General features: G+C 43.0%; 2 protein-coding genes across 2 annotated transcripts; one reads left to right on the top strand and one right to left on the bottom strand.

Moving 5' to 3' along the window:
• Positions 1 to 2,222, top strand: vcpkmt (valosin containing protein lysine (K) methyltransferase). Its single transcript, XM_069662105.1, has 5 exons — positions 1 to 257; positions 478 to 591; positions 680 to 752; positions 885 to 1,004; positions 1,099 to 2,222. Exons 1-5 carry the CDS (start codon positions 1 to 3, stop codon positions 1,201 to 1,203), a joined length of 669 nt encoding a protein of 222 aa, XP_069518206.1. The 3' UTR covers positions 1,204 to 2,222.
• A 6,263-nt stretch (positions 2,223 to 8,485) lies between these two features.
• arf6b (ADP-ribosylation factor 6b) lies at positions 8,486 to 11,111 on the bottom strand. Its single transcript, XM_069661222.1, has 2 exons — positions 10,995 to 11,111; positions 8,486 to 10,744 (listed from the first exon to the last, which is right to left on the bottom strand). Exon 2 carries the CDS (start codon positions 10,078 to 10,080, stop codon positions 9,553 to 9,555), a length of 528 nt encoding a protein of 175 aa, XP_069517323.1. The 5' UTR covers positions 10,081 to 10,744; positions 10,995 to 11,111; the 3' UTR covers positions 8,486 to 9,552.
• Positions 11,112 to 11,160: the final 49 nt, after the last annotated feature.

The following is an 11,160-nucleotide window of genomic DNA, read 5'->3' as shown; positions in this document are numbered from 1 at the left end:
ATGGCGGCTGAGACAGTTGAGAGTGATTATTTTGTGAGAGAAATTGAGAAAAACGACGGTTGTACCTTGAGGGTGAAGCAGTGCTACCTGGGAGACGTTGGTTGTGTTGTTTGGGACGCAGCTATCGTTCTGTCTAAATATTTAGAGACGAAACAGTTTTATAATCCGTCCTCAGGAGTGAACGTGTGGGCCGGCAGGACGATGCTGGAGTTAGGAGCTGGGACAGGAGCTGTAGGTCTAATGGCAGCAACACTGGGGTGAGCGTAGTTTGTGTGTCCACGTCAAACTTTCTCGTTTAAATATTAATTAATTATTACATTAATAATGCCATTATTAACAACGCGTTGTAGTTAAGCGACTAGCTCACTGCCGGTTGCTAGTACTGCCTTACTTTTGCAGTGTGTAGACAGGCCTAACAAGCTTACTTAATTAAACACTTTGATTTTGTTTTCTTTGTTGTGTATTAAAATCCCATAGAGCTCAAGTTACTGTGACAGACTTGGAGGATTTGCAGACTCTGCTGAAGGTGAACATTCAGCAAAACCAGGCACTTATCAATAGTGGATCAATCACTGCCAAGGTACTGAAATGGTTTGTATTTTCTTTGCTTTATATATGTTTGGATTCGATTTAAGTCATATATCCAAGTCTAATATTCAAATGTTAACTTTTGGTTTAGGGGTGAAGATGTGTCCGAGTTCCTTCCTCCCCCTCATTATATCCTGATGGCAGACTGCATCTATTATGAGCAGGTAATTCACTAAAGTTCTCGGCTTGGTCTTTTCAGTCTTACAATGACCTGTATCGCCATCATTGCAAAACAGAACAAACATGTAGTGTATCACAGTATTTCTCTTTGTGACTCATGATTCATTTCCACACAGTCTCTTGTTCCTCTCATGGAGAGCTTGAAGCTGCTCTCTGGACCAGAGACGTGCATCATCTGCTGCTATGAGCAACGCACGGAGGGCGTCAACCCTAAAGTGGAAAGGCAGTTTTTTGAAGTGAGAACCCATTTCTGTGTTCCACTTGTAAATACTAGAAAAATTACAGTTCACCTCTCAGTGAATCAATGTGGTCTTTTGTGCTATATTTCAGCTGCTGCAAAAAAACTTCACCTGTGAGGAGATCCCTGCCACCAAGCAAGACCCAGAGTTTAGCTGTCCGGACATCCACATCCTGCACATCAGAAGAAAAGTCTGAGTTTGTATGGTGACATTTGTGCATCAATAGCGTTCCATCTTGAAGCCACATGAAAAATAGAACATTTAAAGTCTGTAATGGCAAGTGTGGAGTGTTCGATGTATCTTTATTTCTGTCCCTTTTTAAAAAAAACATTAAAAAATATATTCGGTCTGATATATTCCTAAACACTGCCCTGATTTTATATACTATAAACCAAGTTTGTTTAATATATATTGTTCCGAGAAATTTGTAGGGCTGTAAAGGTAGATGGCAGACGTGCAAGCTCAGACATGGCAGGCTATGTTAACATTAGTTGTTTAAACTGGGCGGATCACAAACAGAGACAAGGGAGGGACTGAACCATTGTTTCAGTGTGTTCATTTGGATGCTCAATGTGGAGAACTAGTCACTAGTCACAGTACAAGTGCAGAGTTCAGCGTTCAGTAAAGTGCAAAAACTACAAACATGAAGGACTAACTCTGCCCATGCCTTGGATGATTAAACCTACAGTGTAGAGGGTATTAAATACGGATAATATGCACAATCATGTGTTAAATCAAATTTTTAAAACACATTTTCTCCTCCAGTAATTGTGAACGAGGAACATAAATAGAGTCATCTGCCATTTTGAGCACTAGGGGGCGATGGATGTTTTAAATTCCAAAAAGAAAAAATGGTGTTTTACTGTTTAAATGTTTATTTTGACTCACAGATAAGTAATCTGAGTGTCAGTTTTGTTATATCAGGAATAAAAATAGATTATAAACAATGAACACTATGTTGTTATTAAATTACAAACATGCACCACAATGAGAGAGGTGTGAAAATAAACCAAGACTGAAAATCTAAATCCATGTTTGTTTTTATTCAGCTTACCCAAGTTTAAATCTGATTCCAACATTGTGTATTCGGGCTCCCCTAAAAGCAGTCGCCCTCCATGCGAGGGAAATTCCACTCCAGGCCCCAGATTAACAGGAAGATTATGGCTCTTTTTGGAGCATAAACCATGACGTACGCCCAGTGCTCCCACAGGCATTGCAGGGGCCCCTAGCCGCCTTTCATGCTGCTCTCTGTTTACACAGTGGAGCTGTAGTGTAATGAGCAGGGTGGCCTCCACAATCAGACCGAATAAAAATGTTAATGCCGAAGTTGATAGGGTGGGTTTAACGCTGAAGGTCCTATCAAATCATTTTATAGAAGAATACAATGTAATAATGCATTATTAAGTTGCCCCAGCATTTCTCTGAGGGGATCCAGGAGTGCGGAGCTAACCTGCTCCCCTAAAATCTGCTGATTCTGTAAGGCAGGAGCATCTGTTATGGCACAGTGCCCCACAGGCATGAATATTCCTGACTTTAATGCTTAGATTTATTATTTAAACAGACACAGGTATCTCTTTGTGAGCTAAATACAGCAAAAACTTTAGCTTTGGGTGTGAATTTTACACCCACAAATGCAACCCTTCCTGTCCAAACCAGCAGATTCATTATTAACCAATATCTAAACTGTGGAAAGAGGGAGGTGCGTTTGAGTTGAGCCTGACCCCTGTCTCCCTGTAGGCCTTTGTCTATTATACAGCCGATCACAGGAGCAATACAGTTAGATTAATTGCCGTCTTTACAGTTACTATAAATAACTCCAGCGGGATCATACAATATGATCACTCCCTGAGGCCCTCCTCTGTCCCCTCTCTTCTGCCCGGGACAGCTGGACCTGTACAATCAGAACCATCCTACAATTGAGGTCTCCTTTGGACCAGCTAATTAATTCGACTCACAGCTGGAATAAAGCCAGTGCCCCACAGTGAGGCAGGGACAGGACCCAGAGGAGGTTATTTGGAGGATGAGAGCGGTAGAGGGGACGCCACTGTTACCCATGCAAATCTTTCTCACTTAAATCGTTTAGAATCTATTTCACAGTCTCTCTGGCATTCTCTCCTCCTTACATGATAACCTAAAATAATTAAAGTAATGCTATAGGCTTCTTGTGGTAGGCTAATTAGGCTAGCACTACAGGGGAATACAGGGAGGCTCGCAATAAATGAGGACAGCCCACAGTGAAGCAGCGGTGTCTCTAATCTGTTATCATGTATATATTAAAGTTGATTCTGGTGTACGTAAACATTCATTACAGAACATGTGGCACACATGCTGCATGCACCGAGACAGAATGAGGGCGTTTTCTACCAACAGATGGTGCTGTTAGGGGAAATGGCTCTTCTTACCTGTGTGGAAAACCTGCAGGAGAAGCAGCACAGGCCTCATAATTGGCTGAATATGCAAAACAGTGTTCTGCTTTGACTGTCGATTGTTGAATGATGATCATATTTGTTGTTTCTTTTCATGCATGATCATCTTTGAGATTTCAGTCATCTGCATGGACCTCCACACGCATCCTCCCTGCTTGTTTCCAAACAAGACAACATTAGGGAGCAGCGCAGCCCCCCTCCAAAACCAGATGGGTGGAGGAGAGTGTGACTCCATGCGGCCCATGTGGTGGTGCGCTCCGCTCTGCTGCATCACAGCCAAGTGACACAGAAGATCCTTTGTGTCACCATCATCACGCTGCCTGGAGCCAAGGGACACTGTTCCAGAAAGGAAGACTCATTTTCTCACTAACTATCAGGGAGTGGCTCGAGAATAGACATCAAACTGGGCTGATTAAAAATAGAAAAAGACGGCTGCATGAATGTGTGACTCTTCTGATCATGCAAATGTGCCCCACTGCAACCTGTACCCACCCTTTGCACACACACGCAGACAGAGCACCCTTCTCTTTTTTACATGCAAAACAAACTCATTGACCTTTCTGCTCCACAGAGAGACAACAGGCCTGAGCGCACTCCAAAGCAGAGTTGTCGTCTCTTACAAATAAGATGCAGAAACTCTCATAATTTGTGACACCATGCTGTTGAAGCAAACTAGCTTATAGAAGCACAATGCTGACTCCACCCCTCTCCACCACCACTACCCCACCCCCCCCTGCAGGGGAACAGGAGGAGGGCGGGGGTTCTGTTAGGACAGCTGTGCTGCAGTTGAGAGGGGACACAAATCCAGCACTGTGAGAATATTGTGCACACTTGCCCCCTTTCTTGCATTCCTGTTCATACTGTATTAGCAGCACAATGACCTGCTAGTGTTTCTCTGTACTGAAGTTAAAGAGTTCCGTCTAAAACTATCACAATAACTTGTTATATTAGGTTAATGATATAAAATAGGTTCAATGATGGATTAACTCAGTAAAAATGTAATAGTTTATTGATCTCTTGCAGGTATTTATGGACACCTGATTGCCTGTCCCTACAGCATGCTAGTGCACTGATGTATTTGTCATCATAAGGTTGTGTGGCGGCCCAGCACCAAGGGGAGAATTGCAGAGGGGAGGGGAGTATCTTGTGTATGTGTGAGTGTGTAGCGTTTCCCTGAGTCATTACCTCTCACTACTCTGGATCAGGACTGGGTGTGTGCGTAAGAAGCAGCAGCGCCTGACTTGCCAAAGATCTGAGCCTTTTCCCTCCCAAAGCCCAAACCGTTGTCTAATCCAGACACACTGTCACGCGAAACACTGCCTCCTCTGTAATTACAGCAGATCTTGTCAGAGATACAGATGTAGTCATTCATGGAGTGTGACGGAGGCCTTTGAGGTTGTCTTGCATGGATCTTCCATCATTATGTCAGGCAGTGTGTGGAGCCTCCTGTCTGTGCTACTGTACACTTGTTCCTGTAAGTATTGAGGAGGTTTTGTAAATGCGATGACTGTTTTCACTATGAAGAGGTCAGCGCTCTGCGCACTCTATAAATAAACCTTTTGCAGTCTTAAAAAGTATCAACTAATTTAATTTTGCTTCAAAACAGATGCACTCAGATTTCTGCCCCTTGCAGCTACGAGACTGCAGCAGCACCCCCTCCTTTTCCCATACACTGTGGCACTGCTTACATCTGAAGGCAAGATGGTTACACTCCGCTATGATCCTCTTTACACTCTGTGTGTTACAGCTGGAAAAACAGAGCGCGAGTCCAGCGACAGACGGGTCCGTGATCTCGCACAGCTGTGTTGTACATCCTGCAATTCTCAGGAGGAATCGTTGGACAAATTTCAGGTTTTCACATAATGGATTATAAATAGAATTGTTGAGGTTTCAGAAAAAATGTAATGGCACTAAGATTGGGGGGGTTTAAAGTGGAAAAACAAACATAATTACAGGCTGAAACTGTATGGTTTGTAGATTAAATTATGTAGTTAATGCTCGTATGAGCACTTTCATTAAAAACCAAATTGCTTGTGTCGTTTCGACTTCCAGCACTTCATAATAATTTTCTGCTTCTCTGCATTTGTAATTTCACCACAGCAAGTAACCTTCAGTTGCAGATATGAATGGAATGTATTTTGGACCGATGCCCAGAGTGCACCTTGGACTTTGCAGCCTTACATTTTCAGCCTTATTTAGCAGGCCTGCAGCGCAGCATAGCCTCTGTTAAATACAACAACACTTTTTTAGATTGTTTCCCAGGAAAACCTGAAAAGGGAGTGCATGGGGTTACATGTAGCAAGGCATACAAGAACAGTCACCCCTCAGCAGGAAACCTTAACAACTTCTATCCACTTCCGGACCTGTTCTCTGAGCTCTGTATGACTTCATTAGTCACGAGCTCGTTTGAACTGTCTACTGAAAGGGCAGTGGACCTAACCAGAGGACAGAGAGAGGTTTCATAACCAAAGAGGCTGTTTTAATGCCCTTGAGGACAAGCAGCAACTCAACTAAGCTGTGTGAACTGTGGCTTACAGTAGGTGTTCCCTCCCATCGTTTGGAGGATAAATAAACCACTTTAATAACGGTTGGCCTGTGTGCACGAGAGTATCTGCGTCTGCATGCATCACAAATCCTACGGTGATTATCCAGCTGGGTGTGGCTGCTGAATTGTAGGCCAATGCTAAGCCAGTGATGACTGTGTCCACAGACCACAAGCGCTACCTGCTCGAGTGTTCCTCTGCAGCTGGAGTTAACAGGAAGTGAAGACAAGTAAGGCAGATGAAAACCACACCTCTGAAAACCACAAGGCTGGGTTTGTAAGCAGGAGCGCAGCTGTTGTACAGTTCACCACAGTTATGCCTGAGCTGTCTTACATCTCTGTCGAGTTGACTAATGAAGAGCGAGCTGTCAGTGAAACAATGGGGAAAAAAGGTGTGGGTTGCAGAACTTTGGTCTCTTTCTATCTCTTTCCACTCTTCCTCTTTCCATGTAAAATAGAGGAACTGACTGGAAACTTACTAAACAGTCTGCCACCTATATGATACCAAAACCACCAGGCCCACGCTGGCAGAGATCCCATCAGGCCGTCGTCAGAGGAACGGCCTAAACAAACAGGCCACCTCAACCAAATCTGTCATTGAATTCTTGTGAAACCCAGGAGGGCCCTCTTATTTAGAAAATTACAACACCATGGAGTTATGAATCAAGTGCTTAACATCCTGCTGGGTTCAGATGCTAACGTAGCTGTGTTGGAGTGAACACGATCTATAGTCTAACACTTCACCAGCAAGAATAATGAGAGCCATTACACCTATTAATGAGCTTCCTTTCTGACCTGAAACCCATTCCTAACCTTTTCTTCCCAGGAAGTGTAAGGAATTCCAGTCGAGCACAGAGGGAGTTGACAGAAAGGCCATGAGGTCTCCTCTTTACAGAGGAGAGGTCATAAAACCTTGCTTACAGTGTCTGTCCTTGCCCCCAGGGGCCCCCAGTGTTGCCCATAAAGCTGTGAGGATCATATGGTTGTAATGAAGTGGTGGGAACACAAGTGGCCATTACAGCCTAATTAAACTGCCATCAGGGTCTAATGGAGGCCCTTGACCAAGCCCTGACTGACTGAAACTATTTACAAAAACACTCAGAAGCTAGGATATCTTCTAGACATTGCAGGGTTTTTTCTTAGAATTTTTATTACCGACCTTTATTTTTGCTGTGTTCCAGCATTTAAATCACGGCTGCAGGAGGTGTGTGAAACATCTCCTGTTGCAGCAGAGTCATATCTGTCGATGTCACCTGACTTGTCTGACGGAAACCTCTGTGGTACTAAAGCAAACATCCTGAGGCCTCTGAAGCAACTTGCTGTAACACTAGATTTTTCCACACAGCAAGTGCCACCATGATTATATGGACAAACTTAGAAATGCAGACACATTTATACTAAAGCATATAGTTTGCAATTGTCAGTGAACGCTGCAAAAATTAAACTTGAGACAGCGTGCGCATCCTATTCTGGTTCCAGCTCTGTGCTTTTTGAACTACTTCTACAGTGCCGGTTTGCAGAGTGCCCTTCAGTCTGCAGAGTGGAAAACCCTTTAAAAAAATCTGCTAAATATTACTAATCTTTTGTAGCCCCAAACACAGCAGTCAGACCATTTGTCACCATCAATCCCGTCTTTGTCCTGTCTCTGGTTAATCAGCTTTAATGGAATCTAAAACATTCCTTCGCTCTGTCTCAGTGCCATTGGCTTCATACATCATAACATACAGTTGAACTAACCAATTCAACTTTTAAAGGAATATTTTACTCTATTATCTTAACTGTCTTTTTGCAAACTGATGCAACTTTACAGACTTTAACTTGGAGGAAAAAAGAATAAATATGCAGAATAATAGGGACACCAAAGGATGTGGGCCTCATTCATAAATACACACAGTCTATAGCTGTAGTACACAATCATTATGCGCCTGGTATGTCCTTACAGGTTATTAATATACCCTGGTAAATCAACATCTCACTCAAGAAATCACAGGATTGCATTACTCACAAGGGTTTTTTTAATCTTTAAACATGTCCTGCTTATTTCTCAACACCAGCCCTGCATTGGCCAACTTGAAAAGACATTTTTATTCCCTGTGACTCGCTTTTTAAAGTCAGGAAGTAACAGCTGACAGCTCAGCATCAACTCAACTATGGCTCACAACCAACACGCAACATTCAAAAAGAATTCACAATTCAGCTGTATATCTCCGCAGCCCCTCCGACTCTCATGCAAACTATCATGTGGCTCTGTTGTTCCAAAAAGGCCAGCAGTCCGACTTCCTGTTTTGTACATTTTCCCCCCCATTTACTGGCGAGGCCACAGAGGCCTGCAACTTGTTGTGAGGGTGGACATAAAACCCTTTATGAAGAATCTGTCCAACAGCACTAAAACCTAAAAGGACTTTGGATTTCTATTTTCATCTCTGAGACTTTCCCATGGATATTTTTTTAACTAATTTCTGCTACTTACACATAAATCTTTTAAAAATGGTTTGATCAAACAGGCCAAGTCACACAAACTACCTTTAATCCTTGAAAAAAAAGCAGACATAACAGATTTAAAATCACTTTTTTAATAAGACATTACAATGACATTGTTCTGTACATGGTTCCCCCAGTCAAAATAGGAGTAAGAGCTGCACCCCTGGGTGTCTCCAACATTTCACGGGTTAACAGCTCCCTCTGACTGCACGACAGATGGACTCTGATGTAGGGTTACTGTACTTTCGTACTCATGCTACAGATATAGGCTATCATATAATGTCCCAATACTGAGACTAATCAACTGTGGTATCAGATTGAGAGAGCTCAGAGCTGAATGACATTCCTTTGGAAAGATTGAGTCGATTGACTGCGTGTTACCCCAAAATTAAAAATGCATCCCCACAAGCATGTTTTTAAGAGTTACTGGTGGCCTATTTGTTGAATATTCAGCACAATTATGTATCAAGACGTGACACAATAGGTCGATCAGTAAAGTATAGAGCCCACATAAGGGGATTTGGAGGGGTAACAAAACATGTCTGGAGTATTTTTTTTTTCTCTGATGCCAAGAATGATGACAATGAACATGTTCGATACCATTGAGAAGAAATACTTTTCATCACAGAACTGTGTTAAAACAGATGTCAAAGTCCTTCAATTTCGCTACATGAAATTAAACATCTTAAGAGAAAAAAAAAGGGTCCAAGTTCAATGCAAGAGTCTGAAAAGCCTTGAAATGAGCTTTAATCCAAGAGGGAAGATAAAAATTTTCAGCTGCATTAGAAAAATTATATAAAACAGGGAAAAGAATAGGCAAAGATGGTGATCTCTGTGGCTTTAACATAGGGACCAATTAATTCAATATTCATCAAGCAAGCCCCAGAATAATGAATGTGATATAGGCCTGCTACAGAGTACAAGCAAAGTTTAAGCCAGCAAACCCAGTTTAAGATAAATTAGTCATGGGGTAAACGTAGTATTAAAAATAAATGGGAGATAAATCAACTTTTTCTTAACCATACTCATTTTGAGAAGTTATTTGTTACTTGCAACGTTGTTATAGTTTTGACCTAAAACAGTCTGCACTCAATCATTAAGATTTGTAATTTGAGGTTAGCCATGTCAAGCCCTCATACAGTCCATCACCTGTGGTCGCACAGGAGGGCTGAACATACCAATTCCTATCTCTGATGCGGGTCAATCCGAGCTTCTCTTGGATTTCATGTGGCTTCATGGCATCCGGAAGGTCTTGCTTATTGGCGAATATCAAGATGATGGCATCCCTCATCTCCCGATCATTGATGATGCGGTGAAGCTCCTGTCTGGCCTCGTCAATCCGATCCCTGTCCGCGCAATCCACCACGAAAATCAACCCTTGGGTGCCTGTGTAGTAGTGTCGCCACAGAGGACGAATCTTATCTTGGCCTCCAACATCCCAGACGTTGAACTTGACATTTTTGTAGGTGACAGTCTCCACATTGAAGCCGACTGTGGGGATTGTTGTGACAGACTGTCCCAGTTTCAGTTTATAAAGGATTGTTGTCTTTCCAGCAGCATCAAGTCCAAGCATCAATATTCTCATCTCCTTGTTGCCAAATATTTTTGAGAGCATTTTCCCCATTTTGAACTATTGTGCATAAATACGTTGTTCCTAACGAGAAAAATGTCAGATTCTGTGCTGATGAGTACTCACTTTAACTATAGCTTCTCCTTAAGGGCTTACTTGTGAAAACATGACTCAGTGAAGAGCATATGTGGAGAAAAGTCAAAAATGCTCACTCATTTTAAATGTAACTACCAGTACTTATGGACCTTTGACTCGAGAGTCTGTGCGTCCTGGGAAGTGCAGGGACATTTATGTTCAGAGTATCACAATGTATGCGGGGCCTGTACACAACATGGCACGGTAACACTAAGAAGTTGGCAGCAGCTGTTGCAGGACGTTCATTTTGTTGCCCAAATCAACGTTAAGCTGCGTGACAAAGACCAGCCGGTGCGATTACAAACTGCACTGGCCAAACACTATGAGTGTATAAGGCCCCAAAAAAGCCGCGGTACTTGTGAATTCCTCCTGGTGTTTGTGTCTGGCGGTCCTCCTCATCGGGTGCGCCCTTGTTCTCTTCACGTCTAACGGAGGAGAAAAGCAGCTTTCTGCGGCTAACAGTTAGTCCATCAACCGTCGCGCCGGGTGACTTCACCGTGGTGGAAGATTTTTCTTCGAAGAAGGACCCCTCTGTGACTCAGCAACACATGTATCCACTCATGAAACTCCACTTCTTGTCCCCCTGAAAAGAGATTTAGGAGGAGGGTCAGACATGCCAAATTAGCAAGCTACCGCTCATGGCTGCTAAAGAGCGCTAGCAAGCTAACATTAGCAAGCTTGATACCTAGCAAGCTAGCCGTCAGCTAACTAGATAACGGGAGTTGGCTGTTACAAACTCACCATATCCGGATATAAAATACGTGCGACAGTGACAAAATATTTATCTCACATCTTTCTGAGTAGAACACTTAATTGAAATATGAGTTATTTACCTCCTATCTCCCCCTCCTGCCTCGATAATTACACCCAGCTCTTGCCTTTCTCCTTTAAGTCGAGCTGGTCGCAGTGCTGCTACACCGGAAAGGTGTGGAGCTGCATTAACCGCCACTTCCTCCCGTCGACTTCATTCAACTGCTGCTGCTGCCTGGTAACGCTACG

The sequence above is a fragment of the Semicossyphus pulcher genome, unplaced genomic scaffold (genome assembly GCF_022749685.1).
Source record: "Semicossyphus pulcher isolate SPU_LCO1_2020_fin unplaced genomic scaffold, fSemPul1.0.p SCAF_14, whole genome shotgun sequence".
NCBI lineage: Eukaryota > Metazoa > Chordata > Actinopteri > Labriformes > Labridae > Semicossyphus > Semicossyphus pulcher.
This window is presented reverse-complemented; position numbering and strand designations above follow the sequence as displayed.

Coding starts and splice junctions, on each gene's coding strand:
- arf6b (XM_069661222.1), bottom strand. CDS start 10,080: ATGGGGAAAATGCTCTCAAAAATATTTGGCAACAAGGAGATGAGAATA.
- vcpkmt (XM_069662105.1), top strand. CDS start 1: ATGGCGGCTGAGACAGTTGAGAGTGATTATTTTGTGAGAGAAATTGAG. Junction 592..679: donor ACTGCCAAGGTACTGAAATG/GTTTGTATTTTC, acceptor CTTTTGGTTTAG/GGGTGAAGATGTGTCCGAGT. Junction 1,005..1,098: donor TGGAAAGGCAGTTTTTTGAA/GTGAGAACCCAT, acceptor GCTATATTTCAG/CTGCTGCAAAAAAACTTCAC.